This window comes from Primulina huaijiensis, chromosome 18, assembly GCF_012295235.1.
Source record: "Primulina huaijiensis isolate GDHJ02 chromosome 18, ASM1229523v2, whole genome shotgun sequence".
NCBI classification, from domain to species: Eukaryota; Viridiplantae; Streptophyta; class Magnoliopsida; order Lamiales; family Gesneriaceae; genus Primulina; species Primulina huaijiensis.
In genome coordinates, this window is record NC_133323.1 from 13,851,269 (window position 1) to 13,867,849 (window position 16,581).

Here is a 16,581-nt window from a genome sequence, read left to right on the forward strand (position 1 = left end):
GAGGATATGTGGGGGATCCGTTTTAAGAAGGAATGGTGAACTTACAATTTTGTGGGAATGTCGTGAGAGAAATGCTTAGAGGGACCTGTTTACGGGAAAAGGCCCCAAAGGGAGCCCGACAATCGTATTTCCATGGTGGTGCCTAGTGCCCGTCCCCATGGGCCATGTGGAGTCGAAGACTGATCAGTCGACCAGAGGATAAATGCTAGTCACTTTCAAGTATCAAACTTCACCCAAAATGATAAAAAGATTGAAAGCTTTACGATTAAATGATTTTACGATTTACGATTTATTTATGCTTAAAAACTATTTTAAATAAAAGTATGATTTTTAATGAATGTGATTTTATATGCATTACTTGCTACTCATGTTTAGAATGTGCTGAGTAATTAGACTTACTAGGTTTGAATGTTGCAGGATTTGATGATATGAGGAGATCGAGTGCGGCAGTACACTCCCGAAGGATATTTATTTTCCGCACTAGATTGATTGATAAAAGATTTAAAGGATTCTTGTTAATGATTTTATTAGATATTTTTATACTTTATTTTGATGTTAGTGGATCTTTTAAAGGTCAAAGTGTGATTTTTCGATAGTCGACGATTTAGGGACTTTTATGAACTTGAGTTTATAAATATTAAATTGGTTTGATTAATGAAAATGTTAAGTTATTTTATTTAGTAATTTTAGAGTTTATGATTTATAAAAAAATAAAAATAAAAATGTAGAGGACGTTTCACAATAAAAGTAATTAAATTTCCAAGATTGAATACACATCTCTTAGTCAAAAAATAATGGTAAAATTAAGACCATATTAAAATAAATTTATGAGAAAGTCGGTTACAACATTTTAAATATTAGTAATTTTACATTAATTATAAAAATTAAAACTCATTAACCTATTAAATAAATGAATATGAATATATATACGGAAAATTGTCCAAAAATTCCTCCTACCAATCTGAACTTTGCATTCAGTCTCCAAGTAAGAATATATTTAATATCACTCCCTGAGAAAATCAATATCTCTGTGTTAACTCCCTAATGAGAAGGAAAATACTCAATTGCCCTCATTTTTAAGTAAAACCCAGCAATACCCCTATATTTATTATAATATAATCTCTATTATTATATCTCTTCTCATTTCCCAACAATCCATTTCGACGAGTGAAAGAAGAATGGGAAGAAGAAGACTGAAGCTTTCGACTGAGACGCATGAAAAGGGGAAAAAAAGTCGAGAAATCAGTAGAAGATACAACGAAGAAGAAACGCCAAACAGCTATAAATAAGAAGAAATCGAAGAAAGGTACGAAGGAGAACCTAATTTTCCTCGATTTCTATGGTTAGATATTTGTTTAATTTTTTTGGGGTCTTGAAACTGTTATTGTTTGTTAAAGCTATTGGCAACCGATTTCTCCTAAATTATTGGGTTTGTTCTTAGTATTGCTTTTGAATCGATTGTTTAGTTTTATGGAAATGAATTTTTGAAATTTTGTTGAAATTCAAAAATTAGGTTTAGTGTTTGATTTTGAGGCAATTATTCCAAATTTCTTGTGTTATGTACAATTAAATCCAATATGAAAAAGAGCTTGCCGGCGGACCACTGTCGTCCTATTCTTGGCAACTCTCCCCTTCCCCGGCCGAGCTAAGAAGGGGGTGAGTATTTATTATTTAATTTTTTGAGCGGCTACTAGTGACCGTGGTACGAGAAAGATTTAGCACAATCAACATTTGGAATGTAGAATCCAAATTTTTTCTGGTATATATGATGTGTCAAAATAATACCATGGTTGGATTTGTAGATGGAAGACAATTGTGTAATGTTAAATATTTTTGTTGCATATTTATACAGTTAGGTTCTTTTTTTTTTCCCCGTAGTTGTGTTTATACTAATTATTTGTGTAACTTTGTTTTTGGTTTTTGATATAGAAAATGTTGTACAAGACAAACCAGTTAATGATTATGATGAGAAGAAGATGAGTGGGAAGGAATATTTTTCACGATGTTCCCCTGCTTATTTTAGAACTGTTATGGGAGAATTGAAGGCAATCCTAGGCGAGCAGCAGAGGATTCGGATAAATTATACTTCTTTTGCTAAATGGATTGATATGCCAGTTCTTGCGATTAGTAGTGGCCGGATTGATTATTTTCTAAACAGATTTCAGGCTAATTCATGTTCTTTTGTTGTTGGTGATGACATTATCATCCCTTTCAAGTCATCTGATTTCTCAATTGTTCTCAGGCCTACATCATAGTGGTCAACCAATTGACTTGGACCTGAAACTGGACTCCATATTTTTGACGCGTCATTTTGACGGGAAGGTCACCAATGCCAACCGAAAAGCTATTTATGAAAAACTACTTTTACTTGCAAGAAGTGATGAAGAGAGTGACGTTGATGATTTTGTTAGAGTTTTTATTTTCTTCATTTTTAACTACATAATATTCCCCACTAGTAATTATATCAGTCCTGGCTTTATATTTCCTTATCTCGATGATCTTACAATATTTTTTAAATATACTTGGGGAGATGCTGCATTCCGATTTTTGTACCGAGAAATATGCCAAATCGGAAGAAAGCTTTATGTTGATTGATAAATATAAAAATTTTACATTAATTAAATGTTTTATAATATAAATTTATAGTTTTTGTTTTATTAAATGTTTAAATATTATATGTTTTATAATAAATTGTATAAAAAATAAGTTGTTGTGTAATTATAAGTTTTTACTATTTTTATAGGTTCGATAAAACAAGAATAAACTTGGCGTTGCAAATGGGATTAAGATGATTCTTGGACCTGTAGAAAGTTGATGATAATATCTACAATATTGGTGACAAGCATGAGATAAAAATCTTTTCACAATTGGGATCAAATTAAGCAACAAACAAAGTTATCAAAGGAGTGGCAGTTTTACCATGCTCTAGTATTTTGATCATATCTCTCAAACTACTTGGTCAAATGGTTAAAATAAAATACCACAATTCAAACAACTCAATTATCCATATGTTTTATTTTATGTGGAGAAGCAAAATTGGATGAGAAGATTTTCAAAAGTGATGTGTATTAAAATATAATTTCTTGGAACACCAATGAAGAGTTATGTGTAAAAAATAATATTTTATTTGTGGTTGTCTCCCCAAATTTGGCTATAAATAGGGGTGCATTGTAATGAATTGAGATATCCCTCATTCTATGAACAAATATTTGAGTTCATAATATTTCTCTATTTATTTTTCCTTTATTTCATCATTTAAAAATAATTAGCATGTTAATTTCATATTCTAAGTTTTATACTTTGAATAATGAGTAGCTAACTTCCCAAGGTTGAGATGAAAAGACGAAGCTCTTGGTATGATAATAAGGTTATTAAAAGGTAATAATCTATGTTTTATATTATTTAATCATTATTTATTGTTTATGTTATATTTATTTCTTTAAGCATTTTTATACCCTACTTATAAGTGGGAGTTTTGATTTATTGTTGCTATATGTTACACTAAATTCTTGGTACCATTTAAATGTTTGTTTGGTTTTACCAACCATTTAAAGTGGATGCCTTGATTTATTATATATCAATATATCATATTATTAATTTCTTGGTACCATTTAAATGTTAGTTTGGTTTTACCAACCATTTAAAGTGGGAACCTTGATTTAGTGTTTACAAATATATATAGCACAATAAATACTTGACAACATTTATAAGTTTTGGTATATATTTTATACTTATAAGAAAATAGTATATAACATAATATAAATATGATTATTTAATATATTGGAACCATTTTATTAAGTGGATTTCAATAATGTTCATTAATGTTAACTTTATTAAAATATCAAGAGTGGATCCTCTAATCTCAACTACTTAAATTAAAATTTGAACAATTAAAAATTACCAATTAAATATTCAAACAATTAAAAAAAAACAAAAACAAAAACAAAAAGACATTGTAGTGGACTTGTAATTACCGTAGCTTTCCTGTGGATACGATATCGGACTCACCGAATTATACTACTTGCGGACAACATGCTATTGGAAGTGCAACAATCAAAGTCACAACAAGTTTTTGGCGCCGCTGCCAGGGAAGTATAATTTAATTTCAAGTCGATTTAATTTTCTTTCTTTGAATTTTTTATTGTTTTTGTGTGTTTTTCTTCTTTTTCTTTTGCATTTGCATGAGCATTATTTGGTCACGTACACTTAGTGGTCGACTCATTCGAAATAGCCCTTTATTTTTACAAAACATAGCGGAAGAACCCATCCAGGAAAATGAAAATGAAATTCAATCTCAACATGATCATGATAGGCGAAGAACACTTAGAGATCACACGAATTCTACACGTACTAGTGCACCTTCATGTCTAGTTTTTCCCCCTGATGCATCTCATTTCAATTTTAAGCCTGGTATTATCCAACTTTTACCCAACTTTCATGGCTTAGATTCTGAAAATCCATACATGCATTTACGAGAGTTTGAAGAAGTGTGCAACACATATAATGATCTAAATTGTAGCATGAACACCATTCGACTTAAGCTTTTTCCTTTTTCTTTAAAAGATAAAGCTAAAACTTGGCTACAAAATCTTAGATCGGGATCCATTCGAACTTGGGATGAATTGCAACAACAATTTTTGAAAAAGTTTTTTCCATCTCATAGAACAAATTCTTTCAAAAGGCAAATCATCACTTTCACTCAAAAACAAGGAGAAACTTTTTATCAGTGTTGGGATAGATATAAAGAATTGCTTAATCTTTGTCCACATCATGGTTTTGAAATTTGGAGATTTGTTTCTCAATTTTATGAAAGCGTAACACCTAAAGATAGGCAAATGGTTGAATTTATGTGTAATGGAACATTTGAAGATAAAGATCCAAACGAGGCAATTGAGTATCTCGATTCATTAGCTGAAAATGCTCAAAATTGGGACACTATAGGTACAATCGAACCATCAAACAAGATTCAATCTCCCACATCTGGTGGAGGTATGTATACCCTCAAAGATGAACATGATCTGCAAGCTAGATTTACCTCTTTGGCAAGAAAAGTTGAAGCACTTGAATTGAAAAAGAATGGTCAATTAAAATCTATTCAAGAAATTGCGTGTCACATCTGTGATACAAGTGATCATTCTACAAAAGATTGTCCCACTTTGCCCTCTTTTAAAGAATGTCTCCATAAACAAGCCAATGTTTTGAACAATTTCAAAAGGCCAAATTTTGAACCATTTCTCAAAATTACAATCCAGGTTGGCAAAATCATCCAAATTTTAGTTGGAGGAATGATAATGCTGCACAATTTTCACAACCACATTTCCAAAATCAACAAAATTTTCAAAATTATGCACCTTATGTTCCTCCACCTAAAAGGAACTTGGAGGATATATTGAATTCTTTCATTGCAAAGCAAGAGTCTATCAATACTCAAACTGCTCAAACCATGACAGATTTGAAAGATACTCTTGCTAAATTTGCATCTACACTTAATGTTCATGAAAAATGTAAGTTTCCTTCACAACCACAGCCTATTCCCAAGGATCATCATTCACAAACTGGAACTTCTGGAACTCAACCGATGGATTAGGTAAAATCTGTCATTACCCTTCGCAGTGGTAAGGTAGTGGAAAAATCCATTCTTGAACCTTGAGAAAATGATGATAAATCAACTCCAAAGGGTAAGGAAGTGGAACCCATAACTTGCAAAGAAGATGATCAACAGATAGTGCCACCACCATTCCCTCATGCATTGAAAAATACAAAAAAATCAAATTTGAATTCTGATATATATGATATTTTTAAACAAGTAAAAGTTAATATTCCTTTATTAGATGCAATAAAGCAGGTACCATCATATGCCAAATTTTTGAAAGACTTGTGCACCGTGAAGAGAAAATTGAATGTGAAAAAGAAAGCATTTTTTTAGCCGAACAAGTAAGTGTAATTATTCAAAATAATAATAATTTGAAATACAAAGACCCTGATTGTCATACTATTTTATGTATTATTGGAGAACGAAAGATCTATAACATTCATTACCATTCATACCATAACGTAAAGCCATAAACCATCACAACTACTGCCAAAATTTTATTTTATTTTATTTTTTTCAAAATTCGGGCATTACAGTTTTGATATATATTTTATACTTATAAGAAAATAGTATATAACATAATACAAATATGATTATTTAATATATTGGAACCATTTTATTAAGTGGATTTCATTAATGTTCATTAATGTTAACTTTATTAAAATATCAAGAGTGGATTCTCTAATCTCAACTACTTAAATTAAAATTTGAATAATTAAAAATTACCAATTAAAGATTCAAACAATTAAAAGAAAAACAAAAACAAAAACAAAAACAAAAACAAAAAGACATTGTAGTGGACTTGTAATTACCGTAGCTTCCCTGTGGATACGATATCAGACTCACCGAATTATACTACTTGCGGACAACCTGCTATTGGGAGTGCAACAATCAAAGTCACAACATTGATGGATGCAACATTGATGGATGCACAGTTGGATTGATGTTTAGTATATACCTTTAATAATTATGAACTTAGTATGTTTTCACTAACTTTTAGTAATTTTTTTTAGTTTTAGGCTTGGTTGTATGAGACTGTCCCAGTTTTAGGAGTATGACGTGGTTTAAATATTTACCCTCGGTTGTTTGGGTGTGGGAGAAGCAAGATCCCACTGAATGTCCCTGACACTGAATCATTATTAAAACGCATTGATTCAACTCAGGTATTCGTATTATTTCAGTTTATTAAGTAGTTGTGCAAATTTTATGGTTGGTTTGTTTGACATTTTATTTTTTAATTGTGAGTAGATTCTGTCGATACATCCATTTTGTGAGGAGGAGAATTTTTTGTTGGACATAAAGCATGTTTTTAAAGAAATAAGATGGTAGATCTGAAGCAAAACGATTTGAGAAAATTGTCGTGAAACAAATGAATGAGATAAAGATGTTGAAAAAGAGGTGTGCTGAATTAGAGGGTGGAAATGTGAGACGTAGAATTAAGGTAAAACAGTTTGTGAGAGAAAAATGTGATGATATTGTTGAAGATGAGGACAAGGTTGATAAAATCGAGGAAGTTAGTTTTGAGTTAGCATATGAGGCAGCCTCTAACTTTGATGATTTTGTAGATGTAATGGTACAAGAAGTTATTTCTGATCTGGCGAAAGAAAACAAAGAATTAGAGGGATCTCGTTCTTTGAATGCTTTAATTGATGAGATGGAAATTGGTACTGAAAGAAATGCATTGAATCATAATAGTGATGATGTTTTAAAAGAAGAAAACAATTACGTGTTAGGAAGTGACTTTGGAAATAGATCACGTGATGAGAGAAATGGTGGTACTGTTGATGGTAGTTCAAAAGTAGAGAAGCGTACTGTTTTTCAATCTTCAATTGTGGACAATGTAAGGACTAGGGCTGATCGTGTGAAAAAAAAAAAAGGTCCATGTTTGTGACCCCGCCTAGCTCAACACCTAGACGTAAGAGGAAGGTGAGTTCAGAAGTAGAGAAGCGTACTGTTTTTCATACTACGGATTATTTAAAGTTTAATTTATGTTTTGTTCTTTTAGTTATATTATTGTTAATGATGTTTGGATTTGATATTATATTACAAAATATATCGCCACTTTTGGATAGGAATTTGTAGATGTTGAGAAAAAAGACAATACTCCTGGCAAAGTTTTCATGAATGAATTCAAAGTTAAATCTGATTTTTGTGGGCATGAAGAAGCAGTTGATGAAGAGAGGAAATTGTTGACAAACTTTCTTGCTAGGAAAGAATTGGAGTACGTTGATTTTCCATATGTTTCTTCTTCTTATTTTCGTAGTAATGTTTCATAATTTTTTTAATGGAATTGAATTTTCTATTATTGTAGTGTTGTCGTTTGGCAAGATAAGTTCATGAGGTTAATTGGACCGATATTCTGTCATTTTCTGTTTGGTGATCCTGTTGCGTCAGAGATAATTAATGTTTACATGAGAATTATGCAAAAGCAAAGTTTCGAGCATGGATTTGAAATTTATTGCATGTACACGATTGTGCAGGTTTGTAGCAGTTTGAAAGTTTTGGTCATTATTTTTTTTTGGGTTTTCCGGATGAAGATACATGAGTATATGTTGTCTTGAATTTGTAGGACAAAGTGGTTACGAAGTTGCAAGAATATGGGAAAAGAAGGATGGTACACTAGAATGATTACAGAGCTTTTCTTGCAAAGATGACATCTTTCACAATGGGTAAACTATAGGAACTGGGTGAAAATGTATTTAGAAGATGCAGATATATCATTTTCCTTATGAATGATAGATGGCATTGGTTTTTGTTGGTTTACAAACGAGATGAAGGGATGTTTAAACTGTGGAACTCCATGCATAGTCCATTCGCAGTTGGGACAGCAAAAGTTTATGTAAGTTTAACCATAATATATTTGCATACAATTTAAGATTGAAGTATGAAAGCACTGTTTTGTGCAGACAAAGTTTTTGGCCGGTGCCATACGTCACTTATCAGGATTCGACATAGTTAGTGAGCCCGTGTTAAGAGAACCTTGTTGTCAACAAGGTGCGACCCTCGATTGTGGTGTTTATACATGCATGTGGTTGGAGTGTCTAGCCCGTGACACAGATGACATTTGGGGCTATGCAGCGGATGTGAAGATGGACACTTATCGAGCTCGTATGGCAGCCTTAATATTATCTGATAAAAATGGACTGTCGAAAAACAAGTTTGAGTAATTAATAATTTGCATTATGCTTATGGTTAAGAAGTTGTAGTAGTATTGGAGTTTGAACATTGCAAGTGTATGTCTTTTTGTTGGTTTAAATTAAGTAATGAAGACGAACAAATGATTGTTGCTATGTCTTTATTTTTTTTAATCTTGGTTTATCGGTAAGTAATCCTTGTGAATAAGCTATATCTGTACATGAATTGAGTATAATAGTTTACTAACCGAGCATAGAGCACACATGCCTTGAGTACATTTTATCTTTGATCGAGCACCACGTAAAGTATGTCATATAATCATGCTAATAAACACAAGTCAATTTTGAATATCACTTGAATTATTAAAACTTTATAAAAATTTATTTTAAATACCAATGTAGCACACAATACACATGAATCGAGTACAATATGTAATCGACCGAGCACTAATAAATTTGGTCATACAGTCATGCTAAGAAACACATCATTTCCGGATGGAGTTATAATGTGGCAATGCCTAGGTACAAAAAAAGTCAGATTGAGTATAGTAATTTACCAATCGAGCACACAGTACACATGAATCGAGTACAATATGTCTTCGATCGAGCACAACATAGAGTTGGTCACATAATCATGCTAAGACACACTTGATTTCTGGATGAGGTTATATTGTGGCAATGTCGAGGTACAAAACAAGTCAGATTGAGTATAGTAATTTACCAATCGAGCACACAGTACACATGAATCGAGTACAATATGTATTCGATCGAGCACAACATAGAGTTGGTCATATAATCATGCTAAGACACACTTGATTTCCGGATGATTTTATATTGTGGCAATGTCGAGGTACAAAAAAAGTCCGATTGAGTATAGTAAATCATCAATCGAGCACAGAATACACATGAATGGAGTACAATATGTATTCGATCGAGCACCACATAAATTTTGTCATACAATCATGCTAAGACACACTTGATTTCCGGATGAGGTTATATTGTGGCAATGTCGAGGTACAAAACAAGTCCGATTGAGTATAGTAAATTATCAATCGAGCACACAATACACATGAATTGAGTACAATATGTATTCGATCGAGCACCACATAAATTTTGTCATACAATCATGCTAAGACACACTTGATTTCCGGCTGAGGTTCTATTGTGGCAATGTCGAGGTACAAAACAAGATAGATTGAGTATAGTTATTTACCAATCGAGCACACAGTACACATGAATTGAGTACAATATGTATTCGATCGAGCACCACATAGAGTTTGTCATATTATATAATATATGTACACAATCATGGTCATCAAACCTCCAAACTAATCAAGATTGAATTATATTCCAGTTTTCTCATGTTCAAAAGATACCCAAGATTTTAATATTTGTACTTATGTTTACACATAATATACCCAATAAAGAAACTTTTGTACTCAAATTTCTGTTCAAAATTGATATCAACCCTTAGAAACACCATTAAAACCAAACCTAAAAAGCAAACATATGAAACAACAAACTTTCCAAAAACAAATAACACCAAAAGTACATATTAAGGTGCTTAACATCGCCCACAAACACAATATTAAATTGTCTACTATACAATGTTAACATAAACAACCACCACAAGCCCAAGGTATTTTCCAGAGAACATATGAGAATACAATGCATCAGAAAACACTACAACAACATGACATAATGGCAAGCCAAGTCTTTCACGACATTTTCTAAAACAAAACAATCACATAATACGTTAACCACCAATGCTTTCACTGGAACGTTTATGTCTTCTCACTGGTATATGCTTGATGCCCCTTCTAGAACTCTCTTTTTCCTGTGGAAGTGTTGAAAAAGATTTCAGGTGTCAGTCAGAAACAATAATAGAGTAATATTGAAAGAGATAAACTGTAAGAATTTAACAATAATTAAAATATTGAAACACCATTTTCATGCAACATTCACAACTAGTTTATAGCTTCTTTGCAGCTACGTTTGTTGTGGTCTCTCGTATGACAACGACTACACTTTGAAACACGTGATTCGACTTGCGATGGTATCCTCTTAGTCTTCCTACGGCCTGGCTGACTCATGACATCAGGAGCATTGATTACATTTCCATCATCAAGATAAGACTCATTAGTATCAAAAAATTGGGATGGGATTAATAATTCCTTTGTAATCTTAGCGGTACATTTCAATTTTGAAATACTTATCGCAAAAATCATAGAACGACATCGAGTTCGACTCAATTGCGGCGCATGCATGCTTGCATGGAAGCTTATTGATTTGCCAATATCTACATGAACAAGTCATGCCTATTAAATCAATAGCAAATGATTTTTCACCATCAACTACTTTAAACCTCCAATTACAAGACCGGTGCACTCTCAACTTTCGAGATTCTACATATACATTAGCAACAGTCTTCTCCTTTTTCTGACTTAATTCTTTAACCATCGCCGATGTTGCTTCACATCGACGGTGCATCATGTTCATGATTTGCACTCGTATATGGTCCACCATACCCACAATAGGAAGATAACGAGCTGATTTAACNAAAAAAAAAAAAAAAAAAAAAAAAAAAAAAAAAAAAAAAAAAAAAGAGATTAAAAACATATATTTACAAAAAATTCAACCAAATCAGTCTAGATAAAAGTAAGTAATAGACTATTTACCTGCTTCACAAAATTATCAACTAAATGTCTCAAACAATATGCATGGTAACTACCCGTAAATATTAGCTTAACTGCCTTAATAATCCCAGGATGTCTGTCGGAGAAGAAAGTGTACTCATTGAATGGAATGTTTTGAAATGAAATCAGAACACTTCTAAAATGATAACAAAACCATTCCCAATTAATATCATTCTCCGCATCCATTATAGAATAAGCAATGGTGAAAAGATCATCATTGGCATCCTTCGACACAGCAAGTAAGATCATCATTAACTCTACTCCATAATCTCTTTGCAAGTCTTTTTGAATTGTACAAGGACGATAAGATGGCTCTCCTATCAATTTGTATTTCACCACATTAGCTATCCATGTTGCATCTGCTATAGGATGTCCTCTACTACGTAGATTAATCTCACCACATGTATGCTGTAAATTGCATTTTAGAATCGCAAATATATTGTCTGCTTTATATTTAGAATCATAAATTCTCCAGCCACAACTCTTTTTAGTACAAGTAGCAGTGACTTTTTCGCTATCATTCTTTCTGTACGAAAATGAATGTCTTGTAGCAACGACATAATTTTTAACACATCGTCTAAAGTTAGCAGCATCCTTGAATGATTGACCTATGCCACGGATGCAATTAATCCAAGCATCTAGTGTATTGCACAATGAGGCCTGATCGGCTTCATTATCATTATTTGACTGTATGTCTTCCTCAAAAACCTTTACCAATTTGATATAAACTTGTTAAGTGCAAGATACACGAATAATTATTTAACATAAAAAATGTAAAATATTGAATGTAAATAATATTAGTATTGCCAAACCATATAATCTGCACTTCTCCTAAATATGTGTCCAACTACATATTATTAACCAATAATCTGCCAGAAAAATATATTTACGTCATAGTACTAGAGCAAAAATTATAAAACTACACCAGTTTCAAAATTTCACAATTTCAAGCTTACAAGATGTAAAATAAAAAAATTATCTAACCAAAATACAGAGACAACTATAATATATTTTACCTCCCAATATTTAGGCTGCTGAAATGTTCGTTTTTACACTCTGCTCTCAATTCAATCATGGTGAGCTTCATGCACATATGAAGATGAATCATATTTAGGACATCATCATCATCGTTCAAAGTCACGTAAATCTTGTGTTGTGGAGCTACATATTGCAAAATCATAGATTCGGGAGTAATCTCTGCACATTTATTTCCAAGCCTCACAAATATATCCCTCAGACTACAACCACTGAAAATTGAAATCACAAACAACTGCTTCTTGCACTTACAACTACTCAAAAACGAAAGGTTGCAAGCCCCACTTGCAGATTCCATTTTGCACCTAATACATAAGAACATACAAAGTAAATACTTTAAAGAATTTCAAGACAATTTTAGAAAAATTAACAACTTCTACAATAAAGAAATAAACTGTAAAACTAGAGGATAAAATTGAATTAAATGACAAATCGAAGCAATATTCCAGGTAATCAACTCACAATTGAAATACATGAAACACAAAATCAATAATAATATTAAATCCTAAACATTAGAAATGAAATCGGTAGAATTCACAAATGTAGTGAATTTACAGAAAATCACGCAATAACAACAACAATATTAAAATTGAAACAAATAAAGCAAAATTAAATCACAAACATGGAATTTTAGGGAAAAAAAACAGAAAGCTTGAGGAAAGAAATACACTTTCAAATCGTCTTCAATTGTTTTTGGTTTGGTTCTGATCACTCAATAATTCTACACTTCAAGGGTTTTGTCGGCTTCAAGGTCGACAGATTTCTTATCAACACGATTTCTTCAAGGCTCTTCTCAGCACGACGGATTTCTTATCAGCACGACGGATTTCAAAAATTTCTTCTGCACAACGTCTTCATGTTTCAGGGCTCAAGTCGTTCATGTTTGTCCAAAAAGCGAGATTTCTTCAGGAGGATGGTGTTTAAACAAATAAATAAAAAGGGTAAAAGTAGGTCAATTGATTAAAAAGGGCAACAGTGATGAATCAGAAAGTTAGAAAGTATTGTTTGTTTTGTCAGAGAGTGAGAAGAAATAAAATCTTCACGAAAGACTGAACTCAAATTTTAAAATGATGATGGGGATTTTAGGACAATTGCTCCATATATATATATATATATTTACAGTATCATTTCATAAGTTTTCATTGGTATCACATGTATTCCCTTGAAGTGTCGTACAAACGTATAATACTTTGCAAACATTTTAGTTTTATATATTTCAATTTTAGCTATTTTTTAATTGAAATGTTGATATATGTATTGTAAGTTGGTGACATATCAGTTCCACATCAGTATCATGTGAAAAATGATTAAAATTGTAAAAAAATTAAAAAATAACTGATTAAAATTAATTTAATAACATATATAATCAAAATCGCAAATAGTTAAAAATAAATAATCAAAATTGTACCCCTAAAAATAATTATTAGAAATTAAGTAAAGTTTTACCAGCGGAAATACAAGTACTATACACGATAACAATGCCGCCCTCCATTTTTCATATTTAAACCAAGAAAAAAATGCAATAAAATATACAGTCCGCACACACCGACTATTAATACCCGACGGTCCCACTCTCACATTTTTCTTCCTCCAAACACCAAAAAGATGCCCAAAATTAACTTGCATGTCAAAACCATTCTTGATTAGAACATATATATTATAAGCAATCAGACACAAACTTCCGTGATTCAGACAAGAAATCATCAGAAGTTTCCTAGAATCAAGAGGTATATATATTTCAAGATCATGTCATCCTACCCATAGGACAACCAAATTCTCCCAAAGATTTCCTGCTCTGTGTTTTCCTGTGGAGATCAGCTGGGTTTCGAATTTCTATTTCTATGGAAGGAAGGAGGAGAAGGAAGAAAATTAGATGGGATTCAATACTCTTTTCTATCGCTTTTCTTCTGATCATGGCACAGGTTATAAGCAGTAGCAGCATGACAAGATGGTCTCCGGCAAGAAAATTTCGCTTCGAAATAGCGCCGTATAACGCAAGATCTTCGAGTCTCCCACCAAGAATTGGGTTCAATACTGAGGAGGAGAATGAAGATAATCTGTATGGAGAAGAGAAGAGGTTAGTCCACACAGGCCCGAACCCTCTTCATAACTGATCAGACGAGGGAAGATTATAAAATTCTTAGGCAAATTGATCTATTTTGTGTTTTGGCTCCCTTCTTTTAGTTTGTTTCACTCTTTGCCTTTTTCCCAGCGTGTCGGATATTGACATGCCGTTGAATATTGCTAATTTGGTGTTGGACATCGCTATGTGTCCACAATCATGTTAGCATTTAGAGAAAAATATGCCAACTCAGAAGAAGAACTTTATAATTTTTCAATCAAACTATTTGAGCTTGGAAAAGAAATTAAATCTTATATATAGTTTTATCTGTAAGTGATGACAAAATGATAAAAGGGCTTTGCTACCATCGATTCTATTCAAGACTCTGGGTGAGTACTTCTTTCTTTTTATCAGTCTTTGTTCTTCTTTTCCCCTCTCTGAATGAGAATTAATGGTAGCAAAGCTGTTTGTTTTTATTTTTTTTGAATTATGAGCTATTATGGGGCCTAGAGAAAAAAACTGGAAAAAAAAAATAATGAGTGGAGGAATGGTGTTATTAAATGGTTTCGTCGTGCAGTGTTTTCTTTTTTTACTTCTGTACCTTCTGTTAAGCATTACTGTTCTTGAATTAATTGCTGTAGTTACTGTTCTTCATCTACTCAATATATATCTTTCTTTTAGGGTTTGATTCTTTTCACTTTCGAAAGCATTAATTCATTAATAATACATATATGTGATATTTTGAAAACGTTTAAAATTCTTGGTCTATAATAATCGAGCAAATATTTAAGTTTCGTTACACGATATTTTCTTGATTTAACTAGGCAATTAATTAATATAAATTGAGAAATTTTTTGATAGTTAATTTTATATGTAATGGGGTTGGTTGACTTCGACCCTATTCGTCTAGGCAAAAACTTGTGTGAGACAGTCTTACGGGTCGTATTTTGTGAGACAGATCTCTTATTTGGGTCATCCATGAAAAAATATTATATTTTATTCTAAAAGTATTATTTTTTATTGTGAATATCGGTAGGGTTGACCCGTTTCACAGATAAAAATTCGTAGGACCGTCTCACAACATACCTTACTCATTCGTTTAAACTAGCATATATATTGGGCATACATGGTTTTTATAATGGAAAATTACAACATTGTCCTATTTATTTATAACAAGTACATATCCAGTGCGCCTTTACCATCATGGTAAAAAAACTAGACGATAACCATCAAAATTTGAAGATAATAAGTTAAATTTGTTAATATATATATGTGACTGAAATCATAAATAACAAGCAATACAAAAAAATCATAATTTTTTTCTTTCTACGATAATATCTTGATATTTCTTTTAAAAATATAAAATTAATTTAAATTATAGATATGTATATATATTTTATTGTGATAGTTAGAGTATGTTTGATGTTTAAATTTTTATTAGTATATTTATCATATGCGGCTGCTTAGTTACATCAGAGTTATGGAAGATAAAAATATATATTTTAAAGACATAGTTAAATATTATTAATCAATAAGGAATTCCATCTTTAATATCGATATAAATTAAAAATAAGGTACTAATTAACTTGTCTTAAGTTTAAGAACCTATATCGAGTCAAACCAAAAGTTTAACACCCTATACTAACAGGTTTTGTCTCAAAAATATACCAATTTTTTTTCCCAAAAAACATGTTTCCGATAAAAAAAATTATTTTTAAAAAAGCCTAAATATAAAAAAGTTCAAACTTTGAAGTAAAGAATACATTACACTTTCAAATATGAAAAAATATATTTATATTTATATGATTATTATTATTATTAAATGCATGCATGTATATTCGTGTACCAAAATTTTCAGGTATACATTAATATTTCTGACCTTATATTTTTCAGTAAGGGTTATGTTTGTGCCAAAAATAAAATTAGCTCAACATTTGCAAAGCTCGAGCCATTAAATTTTTTGTGTCAATGGGGTTACACAAGAAAAAGCTCATAGGTTATGAAAAATTTGAATTAAGCATATAATGGACGGACAAGGACATTGTGGACTATGATCTTGAG

At 31.7% G+C, this 16,581-nt stretch overlaps 1 protein-coding gene and 1 long non-coding RNA gene across 4 annotated transcripts; one reads left to right on the top strand and one right to left on the bottom strand.

Moving 5' to 3' along the window:
• The first annotated feature begins 1,148 nt into the window (after positions 1 to 1,148).
• LOC140964142 (uncharacterized) lies at positions 1,149 to 8,918 on the top strand. Of its 3 annotated transcripts, none has more exons than XR_012172828.1 (6): positions 1,149 to 1,306; positions 6,613 to 6,756; positions 6,842 to 7,531; positions 7,666 to 7,814; positions 8,163 to 8,432; positions 8,500 to 8,918. XR_012172828.1 is itself a non-coding variant. In XM_073423682.1 (6 exons), exons 3-6 carry the CDS (start codon positions 7,475 to 7,477, stop codon positions 8,214 to 8,216), a joined length of 429 nt encoding a protein of 142 aa, XP_073279783.1. In that variant the 5' UTR covers positions 1,150 to 1,306; positions 6,613 to 6,756; positions 6,842 to 7,474; the 3' UTR covers positions 8,217 to 8,432. The 3 variants fall into 3 exon arrangements, 1 of the variants encoding a protein (XP_073279783.1); XM_073423682.1 differs by lacking the exon at positions 8,500 to 8,918 and adding an exon at positions 7,905 to 8,073 and having other exon boundaries at positions 1,150 to 1,306; XR_012172827.1 differs by lacking the exons at positions 1,149 to 1,306; positions 6,613 to 6,756 and adding an exon at positions 7,905 to 8,073 and having other exon boundaries at positions 6,770 to 7,531; positions 8,500 to 8,911.
• Positions 8,919 to 10,335: 1,417 nt separating this feature from the next.
• LOC140965162 (uncharacterized) lies at positions 10,336 to 13,485 on the bottom strand. The gene is made up of 3 exons (XR_012172987.1): positions 13,129 to 13,485; positions 12,440 to 12,763; positions 10,336 to 10,564 (listed from the first exon to the last, which is right to left on the bottom strand). It is a non-coding gene; the product is annotated as an uncharacterized lncRNA (long non-coding RNA).
• Positions 13,486 to 16,581: the final 3,096 nt, after the last annotated feature.